This window comes from Tachypleus tridentatus, chromosome 4, assembly GCF_004210375.1.
Source record: "Tachypleus tridentatus isolate NWPU-2018 chromosome 4, ASM421037v1, whole genome shotgun sequence".
NCBI lineage: Eukaryota > Metazoa > Arthropoda > Merostomata > Xiphosura > Limulidae > Tachypleus > Tachypleus tridentatus.
The window spans coordinates 37,209,888-37,234,466 of NC_134828.1; the positions used below are offsets into that span (position 1 = coordinate 37,209,888).

The window sequence follows — 24,579 nt, forward strand, 5'->3', positions numbered from 1 at the left end:
TTAAGGCTGCAAATACCACATTAAAATACAACACTATTCAAAATATCAAACAACATTGCACAGTACTAATAGAGCTAGCTGTAAAATAAAAGCACAAATAAATTCACTGTTGCAATGTTCGTGTACGCACGGTATCCATCTTTTATACGCCTTTTGGTTGGTCATCGATAAGTTTACAAATTGAAAAGGCTTAAACCTAGGTTTTTTACTTTCTGCGATGAAGAAAACGCAAATAGCAGCAATGAATCGTTTCATAAACAATATCCATCTTGTGCTATTTCGTTCTTCAGATGTTCGTTTTGCCATCTGTTGCGCAATGTCCAAAGACTGCATGAAGTTTTCGGTTCTAGTAATTTAGAATATTTTTGTTTTGTGAAATTCTTACTTAACTACCAGAGTATCCATCTCCTGGATGGAAGTTATGTAAATTTATGATTACAGAAAGGTTTCTCTGATACGCAATTAATTGTAAAAAAATACCCATAGAAACCGCAAAATTGAACGTTTATTTTTTTTCACGTAAACCCCATGAACGATTCATCCACAGAATGTAAGGTCGTAGTGGAAAACACAAAAACGGCCATAAAACCGCAAACGCAAAATACAAACCTAAAACTGTATGTACTTCTGCATGGAGCTAATGAACCATCATATCAATTGTGTTAAAGATCCATCCACACCTTGCGAAGTTGTTTTGTGGACAGAAAATAAACAATACTATTATATATATGCAAAACCTAAACCCTCAACCTCAAAATCATTTTCTTGTGGAAAAAATGTCATAATATTTCTAACCGACGGAAAATTTTACACTGATCTCAGGAAAAAGAATTCAAACATTTAAATTTTCTGCTTTAAAAGAGCAACTGTAAGAATTAGTTTTAACTTGTGTTCAAAACTATACAATGTATCCGCACATTGCTCATCCCAGATAATCGAACCCTGGTTTATCTCTCAAAATATAGACAGACTACAATGGAACTAACTACGTTATTGATAGAAGGCTGTCCTGACTAAATGATGTTTGAAGGCACAGAAGATCTAAACATCTAACTTTATATTTATGTTGATAAAATATCAAATTACAACTTGTTGTTTGACTTTATATATTTTAAAGAAGATTTAATGTTCATGTTTATTTCATTATTGAAGATTTAAGTCGTGGAAAGTGTTACACACTTATAAGAAATGGTAGCGACGAGATAAGTATTTTGTGAATTTGGATCCTCTGATTGCTTGTTTAAATTCTCGCAAAACAATTCTTGGGGCAGAGCGTGACCAGGTAGTTGAGGCATTCGACTCGTAATCCGCGGGTTCGAATCCCCATTATACCAAACATGCTAGGGCGAGCTGCAAGCCGTCCATATTTCATCTGCAGATAGAAAGAGAGGAAGATAAGTAGTCTAAAGCATCCACAGTAACTTTTACCAAGGAATAGTGAGTTTTACCATCACAATATTTTTCTGTCACAGATGTTCGACGATGTGCCTCGATCCTATAACACATAGATTGTGAGTCTTTGCTGAGACAGTGAGTCCACATAAAACTTGACAGCATTTTTTTTGCTTGGAATTGAGCCCAAATATATACAATGGGCTGTCTGTGCTTTGCCCATCACGAATATCGAAACTGTTTTTAACGGTTTGAGTCAGACATACCACTGTGCCATAGGGAAGCATCTGAGAGCGAATTTGGATAAAATGCTTGAAGGAGACAAGAAAATGTAAAGAAAACTCATTATAATTTCAGAAATGCTTTATTTTCATTTTATTTACGCTTGCCAGTAAGTTAAAGAGAAGGCATAATTCACGATATAATCGAACATAAAATTTAGGTTCTAAATTAAAAAAAAAAATTAAATCACACTATATATTTAAATGTTTAATAATTAGCTCAAAGAGCTGTAGAAGAAATTATTATTTTGAAATGGTAATTAAATTATCTCTCTAGAGTTCTATTGCTTGTATAATTATATAACTGCACTTTTCAGGGTAGTTAATTCGAATAAACTGAAAATCATTTCTTTAGATGTCAGTGTTGGTTATACAGAAATAAATAAATAAATACAAACTGACTGCTCTATCTGGGGAGAAAATAAAACATATATTTTAATATGGGACAATAAATGTCTTAATGATGTTGACAATAATAATCTTAGGGAAACAGATAGGTTCAAGAAACCGGTTTAATACACAAATATGATACCCTATAACATAAGCGTTTTCAATATGAGGACATTTCTTCTTCAAGTACAAAAGTACAAACTTAGATTATTAGCCCTGAATAATAAAATTAACTATTTAACAATTGTATAAACAGTTAAAATTATTTCACTATGTAAACGACCCACAGAAACTAGAAAAGTAATAAAAAATATCTACACAGAATGGAAACAGGGTCTGGAAGGTAAAGAACCAAATATTTTAGCTACTACACCACATGATAACCTCAGTCACTTTCGAGAACTTTAAAAAAAAAAGAAAATATTATGTTTGTTTTTTTTTTTTTACTTGTAATTTTATACAAGAAGAATATCATAAGCATAAGCCAAACATTTTTAAAAAATCAGCCGATTTAAACTTCCAACTTATACATCAACCAAAAGAATACTCGTGGAATAGCCCTATTTATCGAAACAATCTCAAAATAATAACTATCCCCATATTAACATACCCTGTACCACTGAGATCATTATTTTCAAACATACTGTTTGTACAATAACTAACTCATACTGAAACACTTTAGAAACTCAGTAACCTAGCATTTATAAATTACGACACTATGAAACAATAAAAGACTCGCTACAGGTTTTAAATATGAGATAAAATTCAGTAAACTTATGAAAGTTATTGCCAGTTTGTTTTTTTGAATTTCGCGCAAAGCTACTCGAGAGCTATCTGCCTACATCAGAAATTGCAGTCTAACATTCAACCTCAACTCAACAAATTTAGTGAATACTGCCAAAAATATGGAATTAAAACAAACACAACAAGAGACACAGTTAATTTTGATGTTTTCAAAATCAACGAAACATCAGAAAGTACATACCCAGATTTACATGAACGGAGAGCTTCTCCAGACTGCTACATCTGCAAAATGTTAGGACTAACACATGATTCTAAACTTACCTGGATAAAACAATGTAAATAACATAAAAACTAAATTTGGCGAAGAATAAACTATGCTAGAAGTCTAACTGGTAAAATTATGGAACAGCACCTGAAAACATCATTAAAGTATATACAAAACATGTATAAGACCAGAACTAGATTTTGCAGCTCATGCATGGATAAACGTAAGTAAAACAACTGCAAACCAAACTACAAACATTACAGAATACATTAATAACAAAAGCATATAGAGTACCCAAAACCACTTCCTCAAGGTTCATGCACAAATACTTTTATACATAAACAATACCACATGGACTTCTGGATAGTACAATAAAATATTTCGATAAAAATTCGAAACAAAAAAAAGAGCTGTTATGCGAACTAGACGAATTGTGCATATATGATGAAGAGAGTCTTAAACACCTCTCCCCGATAAACTTATACATTAGATCATTAAGCTAAAATTAAGTTGAAAAATAATAATAAATAAAAATAGAGAAAGAAAAAATAAAATGAAAAGAAAAATATATGAAGTAATTAAAAAATAAAACTTAAGAAAAAAAGCTAGTGCTAAAATAAAACAGGCCACCTATGTTCTAGACTTATAAAAATACAAAACTGAAAAAAACAACATACGTGGACATTGCCCTGTAAAGGGCCTGACTTATGATTATCATTCTGTCCCTCTGTATTTACTTTAAATATATTAATAAGTCCACTAAAACAATGTAAGGGAAGGAGGAAGAGGTCTTGTGTACCTGACCTTCCTGGGTATACAAATTTATATACCCAAACAACTAGAGAGAGAGGGCTATCTACGCATTATTGCCAGTTAGCAAGGACTGTGTAAATGTAAAGAAATGAAGAATAATATTGCAAATGTATTACATTTGTACACTTCAGAATAAATTAATAAATGTTAGTTATTATATTTATACTCACATCAGTATCAGTATAAAAAATATACTAAAGTACTTATATCAAACACAAATTACAAAGCCGCTGATAGCAAATCAACGCTATCTTCATATCGTATTTTTCCCTTTAAGCCTCTCGGTAAGATGCGTGAAAACACTTTAAACGTTAACGACTTTAACCCAACATTAAACAAATCAATAACAACATACATTTTAGCGTAAATATTTCATCCAAATATCTCGTGCGATATTGACGCCTGCTAGTCAAAATCGCTATGACTTAGCATAACAACAAAAATACATACTATAATTCTTTATTTAAAATTAGGCATAAAAGCACACAGTGAGCTATATGTGTTCTGCCGACCACAAGGATTGAAAGACGGTGATTAACAATATGAGGCCATTGACATACTGGAGGGTTATGTACTAGAAATTGAAATAGCAGTGTATAAATTATAATGTTATAAAGCTTTGTTACTTTTAATCATACTCTGATTAAATCTGATATTGTTGTATTAACAAAAAGTATAGGACAGTTTCTAGGAACTACCAATCGTCATGGAGTAATAAAGCTTTTCCTACGTTTATAATACATCAACTAATTTCCAAATATCCCTCCCAAATTACCGTACTAGAATTATTTTTTACACGTATGTAAAAGGCATTGCTTTCGATGCTTGCTTAATTTGAAATTATATTTTGTTGAAAATATTAAATACAACCTTTCAGAAAAAGCTCATACGAAATAAGATGTTAGTCACTATTTTCTTTAGAACATTTATTTAATGAATATTTTTACACGAGTTTTTTTTATTCAAGTTTTAAAACTTTCTTTGCTGTCTTCAACTAAATAAGTTTGGTATAGTAGCACATATGGTTGTTCTTGCCATTAAAATAGAAAATTGCAGCAATATCCACCCCTCATAACAACAATTGACTCGTCTCGTTGCTATGAAACCAGTTCGAACTGCGTAAAACGGTCAAAGAGATTCAAAAAAACGTTCTGATAAAATGGATTTGCTTGCTTATGATATTTACGTTAGTCGTATAATTTTGATTTACTCTCCGTGGGTGGAAAAATTGCTACCACTCGAAAAAGTATTCCTACTTTTCGTATGTGGTATGTCAATAATGTTAACTACGATGTATTTAAGACTAATAAGATCAAATTTGTCGAAAGCCATCAAGCTTTTGCGATTTTCACTCTTCGTCATTATATCACTAATTATTGCTTCACTTGTCTTCCAAGTTCTGTTCTTAACATACATACAGAAAATAACCCACGAAAGAAATAACCATGGGTGGAAATTGAAAAGCTTTCTTATCTCAATCATGAACACCAAATATCTTGGTTATGGGTAAGTCATGAGATTCGATGACACCAGATTTTATCGTTTTATAAGTAAAAAATTTACTTGATTATTTCGTGTTAACAAAATTTGCGAAACATATCGGTCTAAAACAAAGATGATATCGTGTCTTTTTATTGGACTGAATGCGTCATCAATAAGTTGTCTCTTTAAACATGTTGTGGAATAATTAATGAATCAAATGAAGTCAAGTGTGTTAATTTTCATAGTTACCGTATATTTACAGAAATGTAATTGCAGTTGTTGGTCGTACGGTTTTTTGCAAAGATTTGTATCTATATTATCGATATGTATTTAAGACTAATGTTACATAAATTACAGTAGAACTACTTAACATTCTAAATTTACTTTCTATTATCAGTTATCCTGATTTTAGGAGATGTAACCAAGGTTGCTCAGTGGAAGGTTCATATTTACACAACCTAAGGAACCTTATAATCTACTTTGCGGTGTTTATTGCATTCGTAGGTCTTGGCTTATGCCATCTAATCCTTCGGGTATTAAAGGTGAGATTTTAACTCAAACACTCTAATGTATTATGTTTACTGAGAATCCCTTAGGCGATTAAACAAAACGATAGCAAAAACTTTCATTTGTACGAAATCAGACGATTATCTATTGCATTATTTATTGATGATTAAACATAAATGTCAATATTACTTGTCTGGGCTTTCTTATTTTATTGTCATAAAATGATTTATATTGCACCAACGTAATAAAACAAGAGGTGCTAGAATAAAAACACGAGAGGTTGATTCTTTGTCTGAATACGATATTCAACTTTGTAGGTAACTTTAATGGTGTAATTAATAACATTCTATACAAAAGTCGAGAGATAATAATTAATCTTTGTTGACAAAAGCATGTTCGTGTGATATTTTAGTAGTTGTTTTATAATACTTTATATTATTTACTTTCTGTTATGCGTATTGGTGTATAAAGACATTATTACGAGTAGTAAACAACTTTACAACTCCAAATCAATTTGTTTGAGCTTAAGTACAAAACTACAGGGTGGCCCGTAAGTCCTACACCCATGTAATTTTACATCTAATAAAATTATCAGTGGGCTCCCATTAAGATCATGGGCTTTGGGGCTGAGCCTTCTCTAACCTCTACCTAAATACGCATTTGATTACGTCAGAGTTGCAAAATTAATAACTACGTATCTTTACCAGTACGTAATATCTGTTGAAAAGGGAAGTCAAGAACTACTCACCACTTGGGAAAGATGTCATCATAATTAAGAAGACTGTGTCCACCAAATCTAATAACAAGGAAGTGACAGATGAAGAAACCATGGACAAGTTTAGAACTGCTGTTTCTTTGAAGGAGCCAAATAAAGACAGCAATGACAAGGAAGTGACAGATGAAGAAACCATGGAGAAGTTTAGAACTGCTGTTTCTTTGAAAGAGCAAATAAAGACAGCAATAAGATGTCAACCAAGGTAAATGAAAAAAGAATGACAGACGAGGAAATTATGACAGTGTTGAGAAGTATTGTTTCTGAGGGAGATCCCAATGAGAAATATACAAAGATGAAACAAATTGGCCAAGGGTGAGTTTGAAAGTCTTGTGTTCAAAAGAATGGTATAGTGGCTTAGAGGTAAATTTGTACTCAGTACTAAAATATTATAGACAAAAACTTCATTTGTTGGAACGTAGAACTAATTAATTAGAATGTATTATTTTACATTAATTATATCACTTCATCAGTCAGTTTTCTGTTTTTATAAGAAAATATGTTCCTTTTTGTTTAATTTTTGTTATACGTTCAGTAGCATTTAAAAATCTTTCCCTTATAGCTCCGCAGTTGTGACCATATCTTTGGGGTGAGTTATCAGCTTTGCATACTAATCCTTGATTTGGCCACTTGTGTTTTTTTATTGAATAGGTTTAGGATTCTCTCGACATTCCTCTGTTCTCAGGATACGTTTTCATTATTATATGGATGACTGGTTACTGATAGCTCATTTTCAACAGGAGTTTGCCTTTGATATTCTTAACGTTCTCCAGATGATAAGTCGAGTGGGCTGATTAATCATACCAGAGACGTCTTCCTTCAACATTCCTAATATCTGCCCCATTTGGGTGTTTTCAATGCCCATCTTAGTAAGGCCTAATGTTCTACTCACCGACTTCATTCAATGGACGCTTCATTTCACTGCATTCTTACTGGTCTCTCCATCTATTTTGCAGTTGTGGCCTGCCCCGACTGCTCTAATCCTTGTTATTGAGTTGATATTTGAGCTTTTCACAATTAGTAATCTTGCACAGGAACCTTTGCAGTCATCTATTGTTCTTCCTTCTACGATAAACAACGAACTGTTTTTGTAAATGGACAAAATCCACATAGTCAAGTTTATTCCAGTTTATCGTCTTCATTCGAATTTACTTGTTACATTCATGAATAGAAGGAAATGGTCGATCAACAGGGAGGCTTCGAGGTGTTGGTTTATAGCTGAGAAGTCTTATCATATCAACACTTTGGAAGCTTCTGGATTTAGGATAATTTACTCCATCTGATCAGACATCGTTTGTCATAAGTCAATCAACAGTTTTGCAGTGGTTGCGTATCCGAATCATCAAAGTGTCACCCTTTCTCAATATGTTTTATTTTGTTGGACTTTAGTTTCTTGGCCAACACGCAAGATATCCATATCACTGTGAGTCACGTTCTCGGAGTTTCAATCTAGCCGCAGATCATCTTTCTTGTCCAGACAAAAACTATCCAATGAAGTGGTCTCTTGGTCCTCTTGTTTTCTGGTGGCTTCAACTGCAGTGAAATACTCCTTATACTGATGTCCTTACCACATCCCTCAACCACCAACTACTTCTATTTTCACCTCCAGTCTCTTATCCTCTCGCCATGACTATTTGTGCTTCAGTTATAACTGGACCAACAAATATTTATCATATTTATCATCACATGCAAGTTTTTCATTGGATAATTTTTCATCCATACCACTCAATCTTCTCTTCTTCTCATTTCAGCCGTGATTTCCTTGACTTATCCAGCTTCCTCTTTCTCCGTCTATCTTCCTTCTTTTGTAACTCAATCATCAGTGCCTCATCTTGCTCTTCTTGTCCTTCATCTTCATCCTTCGTTTTTACCTGGTCCTTTGTAAGAATTTTTAAGCTTGTTAGAATATGCAGTTTTATTTCTGGAATGTTACATTTGCCCCTCCTCCATGGAATGTTAGTTAACTAAATGGAATGTTTTGTGACATTGGTCTCCGGGCCAGGAGTTTTCAGCCGATTGGACCATTGTTCATTGTATTTCTAAGATTATTACTTGGATTTTTTATTTGGAATACTCTATGGCCTTTGGTTTTCTGTTATCGGTTGGGTTTGTCCCACATTTTTCATTTTCTTTCAGTATCATAGGGTATTTACCTCTCACTCCATATTGATAAGTTTATTTCAGATTTGTCGTCCTCTGTGGTTTTTCTTAACTGATATTTTAATGTGGTTCTCCAATGCCTCAATCAGCCCCATTCAAACCACTTTCTACGTGTTCTTTGTTCCAACTTTTCTTAATATTTCTTTCATTATACCCTTAATCTTGACGTTGGTAGTCGGATTTATTTGCCAATGATATTTCATTTATTCTTTGTCATCTTACATATCTTCTTTTTTAGTTGAATTGCTCATTATTTTCCAAAACCTAAAAGACTAGGGAGAGTATATTCTACTTTTCTCTGATTGACCTTCCTTCCGTTTTTACTCTTATCCCATGTGTAAATCAGAAAGACTTTTTTTCTGTGCGTGCTCTTCAATGTTACATTGCCACATGGTTTCCATCTGTGATTTTCCTTCCTGCCTCTCTATCCCTTTGCAACCACACTCTGTTTGTGATATTTCTTTTTCTACATTTTACCGTCTATCTGCCTTTTTTTGCAACTGATATAGGGTTTTGGATATAGTTTGCTTGCTTATTCGTTTCTTTCGTTGTCCTCTCATAGTTTGTTCCAGATCTCTTTTTATCAAATTTGACACCTTACTTTTTCTCTGTCGTCTCATCTTTGTTATTCCCAAGAGGAACTTCTTCAGTCGGGCATTTAGACGATTACTAATACATTAATCTCCCACTATTTGCATGATATCAAATTTCTTCCTCTTTGGACTATCGTATTCCACACGCAGTCATTCTTCAAATTTCCATGTGACTTTGACTTGTTATTTTTTAATTCTTATTTAATTTTTTCAGGAACCTTATTTCCTTTTTCATGCTTATTCTTATTGTTTAGGTCTCATTTTATAGTGAATTGTACCCGACGAGTTTCTTTAACGTTTGAAATTCACACTGTTCAGCCATATTGACTTGCTTATTATGTTCCATGGCGATGCAGTGCATACTGCTGGATTGGTTTGGTTGTTTTGAATTTCGATTCCTTTTATACAGGGCTATCTGCGCTAGCCGTTCCTAATTTAGCAGTGTAAGACTATAGATGGGGAAGGCAGTTAGTCATCACCACCCACCGCCAACTCTTGGGCTACTCTTTTACCAATGAATAGTGGGATTAACTGTCACATTATAATGCCCCACAGCTGACAGAGTGAACATTTTTGGTGTGACGAGGGATTCGAGACTTTACGACCACCACAGCCATGCTGGGCCACGATACTGTTGGAAGATCACTTGAAGGTTTTCCTCACGATGGAATTTCTTTACAAATACGCTCGTCTCTGACCATACCACTTACGGCCTACATGGCTAAAGAACAATAGGATAGCTGTCCATCCCTACCATGTCTTGTATTGAGTAAGTCATCATGGTCTGCTTTTAAAATTTGGGTTTTTGTGGTCATCCATTGCACTGTTTTAGGTATTATTATTCCTTTAGACTCTCCACTGTGTTTTATGCGCCTCCCTTTTCTTCTAGTGGAGATTGGTAGTCACTACCTTCCATTTCCAAGCTGGTGGGGTGGTGGATTCTAGGGGCATACTTTTTAATGATTTAATGCCTTAAAATTCTACATAGAAATATCATTCACTGCAGAGTAGGGTGGTGGTGTTCTGCTGGTGTAGAAGGCATAATAACCTCTACATTAAAGCATACAAAACCAAAGTAAAGAAGTCAAATTTCAGTTGAACCCATAAATTTGGATCTCTCATCCTACCCAGACCTCGATGTCAGTTGCCAATGGTTGAGTTTTGAATTTAGAGTAAAACCAACCAACATAAGTCCTCATACGTGTACAGATGCCGATCTTTCACGCTCAATAAATACTCCATCTGTGTCGTGGGTCATAGTAGAGGTGCTGAGGAATGTTACAGTTCCTTATGTTCTGCTGTCATTGATGTATCTTATTCCGAGGATGTTGCTGCACCTGGGTTGGTTCTGGTCAGTTTGACTCTTGAGAGAGTTAATTTCTCTGTGGTAGACATTTTATGAAGACTGGATATTGGGTTCCCAGATTGATATATCATTTTGCATTCTTAAAATATGCTCTGTTCTGAAGTCGGGGTGGTTTGAGATCCTCTATGTCACTTAAACTTGAAGAAAGTATGATCATTATCCTCCCACAGTATGTATGTCGGCTCCCAGAAGTATAGGTTTCGGATATAATTCGCTTGCTTGGTGCTGTTTGTCACACTCTAGCCACTCTACACCCACTTGGATTATCTCCTTTGATTTACTACCATATCTATCACACCTTTCTTGGATGGTTGGAGAGTATACCTGGTTCAGACGTGGTACTGTCTCTCACATCAACATTTTGAATCTGACTCTTGTCTCCAGAAATGATCTTTGGATGATTTTGACGGATCCTTTTTTTCTCTCACACTGGATACTCTTGATAAACTGGCCACATGCATAGCAGAATGCGTCTGGAGAGTGCTTGCAGCTTCTTGATGCTAGCTTAGATAAAATCAGATAGGTCTATGTGTTCGCTTAGGCAGCTAGAACTAAACTGAAGTGGTTAGTGGTGAGCAACTGTATGTATATTTCCATGGAAAGTTCTAGAAAATTCCAAATGGTTTTTGTAAATTCTTGGAAGACATACCACATTCTAGAAAGTTCGAGAAAATTCTTTATTAGCTTCTTAGCACTGAATCTACATGGAATGTTCTGGAAAATGGGTAAATTTGAATATTTCATTACCCAGGTCACAAAAGTAAAGTTTGAAGAGAAAAATAGGTCTTTTTCATTTACATTAGGCATAAGCAATTGGGATATAACACTTTCTACCCAGGAACAAGAAAAAGTAAAAATTTTGTAATGTAGTGTACTTTCTCTTATTGTTTTAGTGGATCAGGAACTGTCTTTACTGCTGTAGCAACTGAGACTGGGTTGGAAGTTGCTGTTAAAAGATCAATGTAACGAAGCAACTTAGAAAAGACTTTATCATCACCGAACTTTTAATAATGAAGAAATATAAACATCAAACATAGTCAACTATTTGGATAGCTTTCTTGATGGTGATGAACTATGGGTAAGTGTTTTTTAATCTTACCTGTTATTATAGAGTGTAGGCTAACATACTGTTTTATTTAATTAATTGGTCATTCAAGCAACCCTACAAGTTTAAGAATATTTTTACATATCACCCTCAGAGGTCTGCTTTGTTTAAATTATAGTTATAAATAATACTTGATAGTTTTAGTGTGGGAGGTTGCAGCGACATTTGCTTCTGACACAATAACTTTCTATTTCCATCTCTGAGCTTCTATCAGTGTGTTATCTCTTACTAGCATTCTTAGTTTGTACTCTTGATTTATTCATCTTCCTTGTATGTTTCACATACTACAGTTTTACACGTGGTTATTGAAATTATTTTATTCAGGAAAGGTTAACTTGTTAAATTAGCATATTATACAATACCCTCAAATGCAGCATTATTTACAAAACTGTAAACATTGTTTGGTGTGTAATACAATAAATATTAAATTTTCAGTTTGCTCACACAAAATACAATCCAATTTAATATTTTATAAATGTTAGAATCAGATTACAGCTTTAGTTACCAATATATGAAAGAGCATATTTCATAAAATGTAAAAACATCTTTTGAGGTAGAAAAATAAAAGTTAGAATTGAAGAAGTAACAAAAGTCATTGAAAGAGTGGATCTTTGTTAATTCACGCTTCCTTAACACTTGAAATTGAGTTTATATTTTTTTTTTTGAACCACAAATCTTTCTAGACAATAAAAATCTCACACTTAAAAATGTTAAACAACTGATGTTACTTCAGTTCCTACTTCATGAACGATTGTTTGAAGAACTTTTCTGTTTTTATTAGATATATGATTACTGACAGAATCTTAAAATAGGAAAAATAAATTATTTTGTCTCATTGTTAGGTATAATTTTATTAACAAATAAAATGTAAGTGAAATTTTAAACTTTATTTATTTAGATAATAATGGAATATTTAGGAGTTGGCAGTATGGCTAGTGTTCTTTCCAAAACCCATCTTTATGAAAATGAAACAGCAGCAGTATGTAAAGAAGTAAGTTATATTGATTGTTGTTAGTAACTATTAAGAGGTTTTATAGATCTGATGATTGTAATTTATTTTAACGTTTGTTCAACAGTCATCGTACTTTCTTGCCAAAACTCTGTATACTTGAGAGATGACAAATTTTAAATAACATTTCAGAGAGTAATTATGAAGCTCCATCTAGTGTAAACTCTCTATAGTTCTTTCTAGAGTTACAGAAAGTTTCATTTCCAGTGTATTATATAGAGCACATCTTCAACAAGTGTACAAAAATTATTATTAATTTACTATTGGGAAATTTCAACTGCACTAAATATCACAAGAAACTTATATCTGTGGTATTAAATGCATAGCACCTTTTTAATCTTCTATCACACCAGCTGTTAATTTCAAAATAGAGTAACATTAAGAAAGAAGTGATAGTTAAAAAAAAATAGATACTGTGTAAACTTACAAAGTGGTTCGGTATGAAAATGGGTTACAAATTTACAATTATAGAATTGATTTTGTCCAAAATCACAAAACTAATTAAAGTTATCAAGAGTACACATTTAAAAACTACTGCAGGCAACAGTCTAGTCTTTCAAGATTACATGGAAACATGAAAAATCTACTATGTATGTCGTGCAAGCAATATTATGCTAAACATTGTTTATCTATAATAATAAAATGGTGTGTATCTTTGTGTATGTGTGGCAACCATAGTCTCCAAAAGGAAAGAACCTTGAAATGTGAAATTTTGCACCCTTACTAAGTGGATCTTGATGGTGTGCATCTCTGTGTTAGTACTTATACACCTGTGTATGCATTTTCTTGATGTGGAAAGGAAAGGTAGCAAAAAACCATGTAGAAAAGAAGTGGTACCTTGTATAACAACTTCACGTGTATAAAATGGTCAATATATTTTGGTAAAGATGTTTTCCAATAATGAGTTTTATGTCATGTTGCTGAGCAAGAAAACTATATAGGTTGTAGTTTTATAGTGAAATAGGCTCAGAATATCTACAATCACATACTCATGTAGCAGAGGTGGTCTGAGACCCTTTGGGGGGGGGGGGGGGCATGCCATCTCATTATGAGATGGGGCTCATACCATCCCACCAGTAATCAGAGTCATATGTAACCTATAAATTTCATACAAGGAAGCCCATGTGCCTTGGCACAATAGCCAGTCCACCTCCGTCACACGGAACATATCAACCTTAAAACATGACAGTTGCTGGGTACATTCGTTTGTTAAACATCTAATATATAGAGAAGCCAATGTGTTTTGGTAATCGTACTTACTTTTGTCATGTTGCTTAGCAACAAAAGTATCGCTTAATATTGTACTGTAAATATAAAATAAAATATATAAATAACAAAAATGGAAAATATTAAAAACTTCATTTTTCATTAAAAACATTGGTGACATAACAGCAAATACCTTAATTCAGAAATGATTTAATTTTAAAATTACCGAGGGTAGTCACTCAAGGTTTGGGTGTCAACCTACAGAGCCAACACTTCACTCATGGCCAGCTTGATGTTGGATGTTAGTGTTAGTAAGAATCTTTACCTGTTAACAACAGATGTTAAAACAACTAATATATCAACCTAATAACATGATGAAAGTACTTCTGGAAGTTATTAATGTGCAGAAACTTTGATATTTTTGTGTTGTTGTCTCCAGCTATCACAGTATATACATACATATATAAAATATTGAATACAATAAGCATACTGAATTAAAATTACACTTCTCTCTTAAAATATTTAACTTTGAAATAAATTCATATTTCATTTAGATACTCCAGGCAATACAGTTCCTTCATCAACACAATATAGTCCACAGAGATATCAAAAGCCACAACATTTTACTGGGAAAGGACTGGACCATAAAACTAGGTAAGTGTTTAAACATATAATGCCTTAGTGAACACAAGCATTTTAAGTATTTTAGCTTGTTTGTAACAGTTTCACGTTAACATAGATTACTTGACAATGTATATATATTATAATGCTGAAACATCACGTGATATCAGTGGGTTGCTTGATTATATAAAAAGTAACTTATTAATCAACATAAATTGCATACCTGTAAGTACAAATGTTTCCAGTTCTCACGTTCAGTACAAAATATGTACATTTTATAACTTGATACATCTTCTGAATGATTTCTAAGAGAATATATCCATGTTTTTATTTTATTATTTTAAATAGTTGCTGTTATATTTCATAGTTTCAATATTACACTTTGGTTTTTTATTTTTTTTGTTTTTACTTCAATATCAAATTTGAAAAATATTATTAAGAAATAACTCCCAACTAAAAATTGACTTTTTCTAACTGTATAAATCACTGAATACTTTTAAATCTTAATTCAATTTTTTTCTGTAAACTTAAAACATATAATGAAATAAATCCAGCTGTGTAACACAGCTACCTATTGTGCTGTTAATCAATAGGATTGTAACTTGACATAAAAGGAAGATTTTATGTGTACTTACTAGCAACAATACAATCTATGTCAAATGAACTATTAGCCCACATTGTTGCAAGAAATTATCATAAATTATTTTCTGATTTGATACCTAAACGTTTATAAATATATGATCCATATGAATAAAGAAAAGGAAATCTGTGGCAAATCGATTGCAAAAATGGAAATAATTTCATTTTCAGACTGTATTTTTAAGTGTTGGATTTAGGTATTTGGTAATTATAAAATTAACTAAATTGTATATTTAGTTGGATTTGACATTATTTAAGGGGATTTATATCTACTTTTCGCATGCTGACAAGTTTTATTTGTGCATTTGGATGATTAAATATTTCTATTTTACAGTCAAAATTTACGATAAGAGCAGAAGAAACCTAAATTAGAGTTAAGCTAGTTTTTTAAGGCTGACTACCAGTTATTTATGTTTTCTTTTTTTTCTCTCAAATGGTAACTTAATGTTTGTTTCTTTCCATCACATAGCTGATTTTGGAACAAGTGCTCAGCTCTCCCAGAACAAAAGAAGCGAACATCATTGGTTGGAACTCGTCACTGGATGGCTCCAGAATTAGTAAAACAGATAGAGTATGGACCTGAGGTTGACATTTGGTCCCTTGGCATAACAGCCATTGAAATGGTCAATGGTCTACCTCCTTATCATCAAGAAAGTGGTGACATGGTAAATGTTGGTACATTTACAACCACTACCCAAATTCTTAAAAGCTACATATTTGTACTTTAAAACCCAATTGTATGCTTTGTCAAGAATGTCTTTCACCAACTACGGAGAATAGCTATAAGAAAAAACAAAACAAAATAACACTGTTCATATTATTCAAACATGAAGATGTATTGAAGATAGTGATGACAGCAACAATGAACATTTGACAAGACTGTATACAGTAACAAACAGTTAATTATTGAATGTTGTGGAATGTACATGTTATATTATTATCTTTCAACTTCTTAAACTATATTTTCTGCAGTAGTATGACTACCATTTTGTTACCCCCTAAAAATAAACACTAAAACACTAGATAATTCACCCACATTATTTAACTACTATAAAGGTATACCTTTAGTGATATTTAGACATTATTAGGAAGGATTATCCAAAAATTTGTACATACTGTTAAGTTAGGTTATTGATTTAGTCATCAAGTCACACTCTTTTCCAGGTATTTGATTTAATATCAAAAAATGGAAGACCGAACATTGAAAATAAAGACAACCTGTCTCCAGTGTTTCAAGACTTCCTGGACAGGTGTCTAGAAGTGGACATCAATAAACGATACACTGCATCTGAACTCTTAGAGGTGTGGTATAAATTACTGTTATTTTACGAGGCTATGTTTGTTTGAGTTGAACCTATTATCCTCATAACACACACCAAAAAAAAGCAGTTTCATTAAATGTAGGAATTCATTGTTATTACTGGCTGTTCATCTTATGTTGTGAAAACTTCAGCTTACTATGGCACCATCTCATAGAGATAAATTTGATGGAGAGATCAACTAGTATCACATAAAGCTCTTATGCAAACTATCTGCTCTACTGACAATTCTTGGACATTTTGGTCTGTGGAATGACAAGATAACATTGTATATGTGTTATTACTGTTTTTATCAAGATTTATTTGTGGTTTGCTATTTAATTTATTCCTTCTAGTATATACTGGTACAAAATGCTAGCTTCTTTGTACACAGTTAATACATTGCATGCAGTACCATGACATTTATTTCAGGCCCTGAATTTTATCACTATATTCATTCAAACAGAACCCTTATGACATGTTCAAGGTACAAGTGTAGGGAATTCTAAAATAATAATAAGTAACACTATCCTGGCTCATTTAATTGTTAAAAGTGATCAGTGAATCACCACCATCACTACAGTCAGTAATAACATGGAAGAATTAGTCCCATAAAATAGAAAGAATGACAAAATATTCTTTTGTCCTAACACTTTCACACAGTACTGTATAAAAGACTAATTAACCAAACTGTATGTGATGTAGAATATGCACTTTTGTTAAACAAATGTTTTTCTTATTTTTCACACAGCATCCATTCATGGAAGTTGCTGATCAGTGAAGACAGCACAGGCAACAACAGTAATAACTATGTATATATTAAGAGCTCAAAAACCAGATATCCCAATATACATGTTGAAATATGGTGGCTATGAAGACTGGCATCATTCTAGGACAAGAACAGTAGCAAGAACAGTAGCAAGTTGAGTGGCATGATTTCCTATAATTCAGTTTCATAGATTTTGAAAATAATATTCATTTTCTCTACCGAATGTGTAGCTTTGTGCTTAATTCCAAACAAACAAACTAAATTATGGAAATTATTTTATTAATTAGTAAATTTAAACCATATTAAATGTTTCATAGTTTAAAACACAATGAATTTGAAACATAGATAAACCTTTTGCATGAAAAATCTTGGAATATGCTTTCATTGTTAAGGAACTTACCAAAGAGTGCCTTATTGTGGAAACCCAAGAGTGTCCTTTAATATCCGAAGATTTGTGTGTTTTATGTAATATTTATAAGTTAACAATAATAAATCAATTTAGAATACATAAAAATATATTTTTCATACATATATGCACATTATTTCAAGTTGCTCTCTACTATTTGTTTTCTATTCATTCCATATATCTGATGATTCTTTTGGGAAATATATTAACAAAGCAGCTCTTACAGAAAACTTATAAATACTATAACATATTTATCTATAATTTTCTTGTTTTATCAACTTTTTGATGTGTAGGATTTGGTTAAATATATAAGTTATAAATTATTCATTTCTTTAAGTTTCATGCCCTCCTGGAGAGTTCAGAAGTAAACAACAAGAAGAACGTGTCCCCTGTCCCAAGGACCGTCACAGTGGTTATTTTGGATCCTGCAAATGTTCGGCTTGTCCAGAAAGACGATTTACAAACCCTGGACCCTCTTTACGGGATGTATGTAAATGTAAGTTTTATCAGATACTTACCATGAACACTATGAACAACTTTATCTCAGTTAGATTTAGAAACTATATTGCTGCAAGTGCTCAACTCTCAAATAGCTTTAGAACTTCTAGTCAGTATCATTAACAAGTAATGTTATTTTTGTAGTTTAATATTATACACTTCTCTTACAGCAGAGTAAAGATATGAACTTTATACCAAGTTCAGGCAATTTACCTGTTTCTATTATTTAGACAAATTATTTTGCTATAATTTTATTCTTTGGTATCCATAATTTTTTTTGAAACAGAGGTTTCACTGGTTTTTTGTTTAGATGTTCGTTATCAGTTACCTTTAAGGTTTTATCTTCTCTTATTTTTTTGTTGGTCTTATTGTCACTTCTGTTATTTTTATTATCACCGTTTGTTCTCCGACCTTCCTGTTTGTTGTTTAAAAATACATTTGTCTTATCTAGCGACCTGAATTATACTTCTCACAATACAGAATGTAAAATACAGCAGAGTGTTGTTGTATTTGCAAGTTATGGCCATCTTATATCTGAATGTATACAAAAACGTTTCAAAATAAAAATATTCTTGTGTTATGGTTGACAACGACATAAAAGTGTCTTTTAAAAGTTTTGTTAAAGTTTTAATTTACTGGAGGACAGTATATTTTATACTTTTAACGACCATGAACTCCAGAAAAAATAAATAACAATCTGCTTAAAATTTCGTTTCTACCGTTCTTTTTTTCAGGAAATATCATTCAAGAGAAGAATATTCAATAACATGTGAAACATACATTTATTTATTGAAACAAGCCTCATTTGACAATTATTAAAATAATTTATTAGCATACGAATTAAATGAATTCAAATGTTTGTGATAAAAATTACATTTATCTCTAGATGTCACCTCCTCCCCCAACTCCCCCCTTAATCAAGGGATCGCGGATTCGAATCCCAGTCACATCAAACATTCTTGTTCTTTTAGCCATAATGGGGTTACAAAGTGACGGTCAATCCCACTATTCGTTGGTAAAAGAGTTGCCCAAGAGTTGGCGGTGGGTGGTGATGACTAGCTGCCTTCCCTCTAGTCGTACACTGCTAAATTAGGGATGGCTGCGCAGATAGCCCGAGTATAGCCTTGCGCGAAATTTAAAACAAAGAAATCTGACTTTTAGCATTATGCCTCTCAAAACATTTGACATCCTAAATAATGACCCTCTCTTAACGGCTTCACAGGAAAATAAGTAATATCCTTTTTCAGGGATATAATCGCCTGAAAACAGGTGCGGTAATTCAAAGCTCAAAGAGTGCCCAGAATGGTAATTGTTATGAAACATGTCTTCTCAGGCGGAATTAAAGCATATGCACACATTTTGTGTTATAGCATATGGTTCCCAGATGAATTGACAAGGAGGAAACACACGAGATCAGTCCCTCCCATATTTTAAATTTACTGGTACTTCCCCGAAATTCTTGCTAGGTTTATTAACATAGTTATTATAGTGCCTATCACTCGTAATCACACTGAATTAGAATTTTAAAATTCTGATATTAAATTATATACTTTTCACTCATTCTTTCAGTAAACTGATGTGCAAATTACAACTTTTGAATACAAAATTTGTATTCAAACAAAATAGGTTTGATCCATGTTGTTTGTATGTTAGTTTAATGAATTTATTTATTGTACAAAATAATTTGTTTTCATTGTGAAAACTAGAAGTTTTGATGAGGTGCAGAGTTCGCTCCTCAGTGGATTTATACACTGAAAACCCCGTATGTACAGAGCACAGCTAGCTTGTTATCTAACTTTGTACATAACTATAGAGAAACAAACGGAGGGAACGCTTATTTTTTATCAATATCCAAAGGAATTTCTATCTAGTTTTAGGTAGCCAGTGTTTCTTAACTTTATCATTGTAGTCTTATAATCGAAATGACAATAAACCAGTTTTGGGTTGACAACATTTAAAGTCAGTTAACACTTAACATTAAATAACTATGTTCATGGAGTTATTGTTTTAATGAAAGTCTCCTCGATGGGACAGCGGTAAGTCTATGGATTTACAACGCTGAGATCAGGAGTTCGATTGCCCTCGGTGGACACAGGAAATAGCCCGATGTGGTTTTGTTATAAAAAAACTATGTGTGTTTGATCATTCGAAAAACTTGTCATTCTCTACAGTTAATTAGAAAGTTAAGTTCTTGTTTTCTACTCTAAGTAAGTTGTCAAATCTATTAGACAAAAGTGAAAGAAGATTATCTCATACTTTCAGTTTGTGGTCCTTACATATAGTTTTCAGATTTTCATGTATTACACGTGGACTGATATTAATAAGTACAATAAGTACAGTTCTATGTAATAATTTGTCTAAACATTTTCAAGATATCTCTTATTGTAGCTGTATTAATATCAGTCCACGTGTAATAAATGAAAATCTGATAACTTTGCATTGGGACCTTAAACTCTAAGTGTGAGGTAATCTTTCACTTTTGTCCAACAGATTTGATAGCTTACTTAGAGTAGAAAGCGAGAACTGAACTTTCTATTTGCGGTCATAAACAGTGCTTGTACTGACTTAGCTAATTCCAATCTACTGTTTTCTATCGTAAAAGCTAACTACAGTCAATTATCCTGAATTGTGTCATTGAAAACTAACATCTCAGCTCTTGTTTTATATATTTTAATTTGTTTTTCTCTGATATGTATTGATATATTTGCGATACTTACCAATGATCTGAATACTTTTCTCATCATGGTATTCAGTTGGTTTTGTTAAATAATTCATATTATTCATTTGTTCACCTACAAAGTAAATAATTTCTCTCGAGATTTATCTCTGCTGATCGAACTGTTGTTACTGCACCAAATAAGAATTTTAAAACATTCCCATCTACGTTAATTAAACTGTGTTTTTATCGATTTCGTTCACAAAACGATACGTTATCTTATATATAATTTAATTCTAATGATAATTGAACTGTCTTATCTTGATATGATATTTTTTAACAACCGTCTAATACTAGCTGCGTTACGCTTAGTATTCTCAGAATATTTTATAAATTAAAAAATATTGTATATTAAAATTATCATCTTCAAATTATAATACATCGAACAAGATTTATTGATGTTTATTAATATAGATATAAAAGTGTTTCTTTATGTTGGTTTAACGTGTGTTTGCCCTTGTATTACAAGGAATTATTTGGTTTATCGTCTAATGATGTTGGATTCTCTGTTTGGAATTTAAAACTTACGTGTTGTATATTTATTTGAGTTTCAGTGTTCAATTTAAAAAGTGAGATTCTATTTTTTTGTGTTACATGAAAGTTGTTTTGAGTTTTGGGCTTGTTTCTCCGACATAAAATACGTGGAAGTTGCCATAGTGTATTTTATAAGTGACAGTATTGTATTTGCTTTATTTTAAAAAGAATTTAGGTATTTTGTTTATTGTATTTAGGGTTATTGACTAGGTGAGTATCGCGTTGTTGATTGAGGTTTCTCTATATCACCGTTATTTCAAATCTCCTTCGTAATCGCTTTATAACCTACAAACGTCGAATTATATATGAGTTTTGTAATAAAAAGGTTTAAATTACCCATTTATTATCAAAATTTATTAGCTTCAAGTGGATTCCTCAGAAATATAAATGCATAAAATAGATTATTACAATGAATTATTACTTTAGAGATAACATGAAATCAGTTTCTCTTAATTTTCATGAGAGGAAGTGTTAATGTTGAAGAATGGTATGAATAAGTATTGGTAAACATGTTGACATATTATTATTATTATAAATGTTACTATCAATGTTACACATTCTAAAGATAAACCCCAGGACCCTTTGTTTGTCCATATACTGGTCCAACTACTCCAGTAATGGGTGATATTGCCCAACTCCAAGGTGCTAAGTGGGTCGACATATTATTTGAAGATGTTGATATTGACAGCTGTAATATACTCTTGGATGATGCATCACATTCCATCAGTTGATGCTAAAGATGTCCTAAAAAGACCTATTTCAGGGCAGTGATGAAGACGAACTCGTAATCTTATCGGTACTCGTATTGTAAACATACACTATCAATGACAGGCTGCCACTGATGTTTATAACAGTAATACTTTACAGTTTATAGGGATTAGTAAGCCATACCAAAACAGTTTTGAAAAAGCAACCTGACAAATAATGTGACTCAATCTCATATAAAATAGCGGTAGAACAGAATTTATCAGAACTACTTTATGACACAGATTAACATTTCGTAAATGGTGTGATGCAACCGAAAATTGTTTGTTTTTAGGAAAGGTATGGAACAGATCTTTCCAATGTAAATATTTATATGCTCGAATCATTAAAAGATATTCAAATGAGAATATAAATTTTTTGAAACAAAGATATTTATTGTACTTGAGAGCATCGAAAAAATAATTTTGGTTCATCAGAACAATTTGGAAATAGACCTGCAACAAGCCATACGAACACAAATGTAAAAGATAAAAACCGCCTAAGTGTTCCAAGCTACAGTACGTAAAAAAAAATATCTCAGTATAGGAACGAGATAAACCGGTGAGCAATTAAATAGATATGCATGTTTTTGTACACAGACATACCATTCAAGTCACTGATGTAGTAACTATGGATTTCTATGTGATCACAGACTAGATGGATTATGGAAAACCTGTATAGAGAAGTGGTGAGGCTCCAAAGTTATTTTGATATAATGAACTCAACTTCTGTATACTGAAGAAAAATCTTATGAACTGTAAAGACACAAATCATATCTACAAAGTGTTTTAATAACGTATTATGAATAAACAATATTTAAAATTTACAGCGAAAGGTGTTATATCCCAATATTATTTATCTTGATAAATCTACAAAAAATGAAGTATTTGCTTTTATATTAACTTCAAATGAAAAATTTACTCGGAATGCATTTCATGCAACTTCTGCATTATATGGATATTATTTGATATTTTGTTGTTTGTAAGACACAATCATATACTGATCATTTTACCAACATAATATTCCCAAAAGAACCTGTACTTTCATAACTGATATAAACATAAACAGTGACAACAGTTTTACGTTTATCTGTTAGAAATAAGAATTTTGCAAGGGAAACACCAACAGAAATCAAATGTACCTATAGATATAACGTAATATATAAAAAGATCGTGTGTAATTTCATAAACTTCCAAGTTTGTGTGATTAGTTTCATTAGTTAACTTAATTATGAAGAACATAAAGAAACAAAAGTCTACTGTTAGGAAACTGTTTTGACACGTTTTATTTTTCTCACTAAAAGTAACATTTATGTTGTTATTTTTCAGAGTGAGTCATAATTAATATTATAACTAGTGCGTCGTGCTCATTGTGAAAACCTTAAAATTCAAACGGTGACACAAAACGTGCTAAAAAAATATTAACTCTCTGTTGTTTTCCCCAGTGTATGTTCCAGCTGAGAACCTCAACTGTACTCGAGGATACCGAAGAGATGCTGACGGGTGTTGTAAGTATATATGTCACTCAATTACTTTAAACTGTTCATATTAAACACAAATAGATGAAAGACTTTTATAAATATTGAATTTTAGTTCAGCAAATACGTTTTTTGATACTAAAGACTTTGTTAGAACAATAAAAATTAACACTGGGTAAATAAATGCTTACCTATGTACTTTTAACGCTTTCAGACCCATTTCCTCCTGGTCACTATGACAATGGATTCCAAACTTACTGCCTGCCGTGCCCAGGAGGGACTTACATGACATCTTTTGCTGCTAACACCTGAAGAAACATAAGGATAATAAATGTACTACTTTAAAAATTGTATTTCACAAACTAAAATAAAATGTATATAATTGTATTGTTTTGTTTGGCGCAGAGTAACACAATGGATTATATCTGTTATAAGCGTCCTCTAGCCAGAAATAAAGAAATTAAATGCACATAGAAGGCCTTGTAATTTCTAATTTACTGAGTTAATCAATATACAACAAATCGACTGAATTCATAATTTTTTAGTTCTACTGGTTCCACAAAGTACATCTTTATTTTCTGTGCATCTTATTACAACAAAACTAAGTTATATTGATGCATAGAAACAATTTGTTTGATTCAGAGCAAAACCATATTTGTTACTGATATGTCAATCGCGAGGAATCAAATTCCGAGCTGTTGCACTTTAAGTCTGTAAACTTACTGTTGTCCCACCAGATTATCGCAAAAAAATGTTGTTTTTATTAATAAAAGTAGGTTTGAGTGCAGGTTT

At 32.3% G+C, this 24,579-nt stretch overlaps 1 protein-coding gene and 1 long non-coding RNA gene across 2 annotated transcripts; both read left to right on the top strand.

Annotated features, from left to right (window-relative positions):
* Positions 1–11,799: 11,799 nt before the first annotated feature.
* On the top strand, positions 11,800–16,647 carry LOC143248309 (serine/threonine-protein kinase PAK 1-like). Its single transcript, XM_076496696.1, has 5 exons — positions 11,800–11,843; positions 12,769–12,861; positions 14,640–14,739; positions 15,815–16,010; positions 16,510–16,647. The coding sequence occupies exons 2-4, from the start codon at positions 12,775–12,777 to the stop codon at positions 15,901–15,903; spliced, it is 276 nt and encodes a 91-aa protein (XP_076352811.1). The 5' UTR covers positions 11,800–11,843; positions 12,769–12,774; the 3' UTR covers positions 15,904–16,010; positions 16,510–16,647.
* Positions 16,648–18,074: 1,427 nt separating this feature from the next.
* On the top strand, positions 18,075–24,263 carry LOC143248857 (uncharacterized). The gene is made up of 3 exons (XR_013027227.1): positions 18,075–18,314; positions 23,755–23,817; positions 24,002–24,263. It is a non-coding gene; the product is annotated as an uncharacterized LOC143248857 (long non-coding RNA).
* Positions 24,264–24,579: the final 316 nt, after the last annotated feature.

What these genes read in the sequence shown, in the direction of transcription:
- LOC143248309 (XM_076496696.1), top strand. Translation starts at nt 12,775, where the DNA reads ATGGAATATTTAGGAGTTGGCAGTATGGCTAGTGTTCTTTCCAAAACC. An exon ending in CAGCAGCAGTATGTAAAGAA is followed by an intron (nt 12,862 to 14,639) that starts GTAAGTTATATT and finishes TATTTCATTTAG; the next exon opens with ATACTCCAGGCAATACAGTT. An exon ending in GGACTGGACCATAAAACTAG is followed by an intron (nt 14,740 to 15,814) that starts GTAAGTGTTTAA and finishes TCCATCACATAG; the next exon opens with CTGATTTTGGAACAAGTGCT.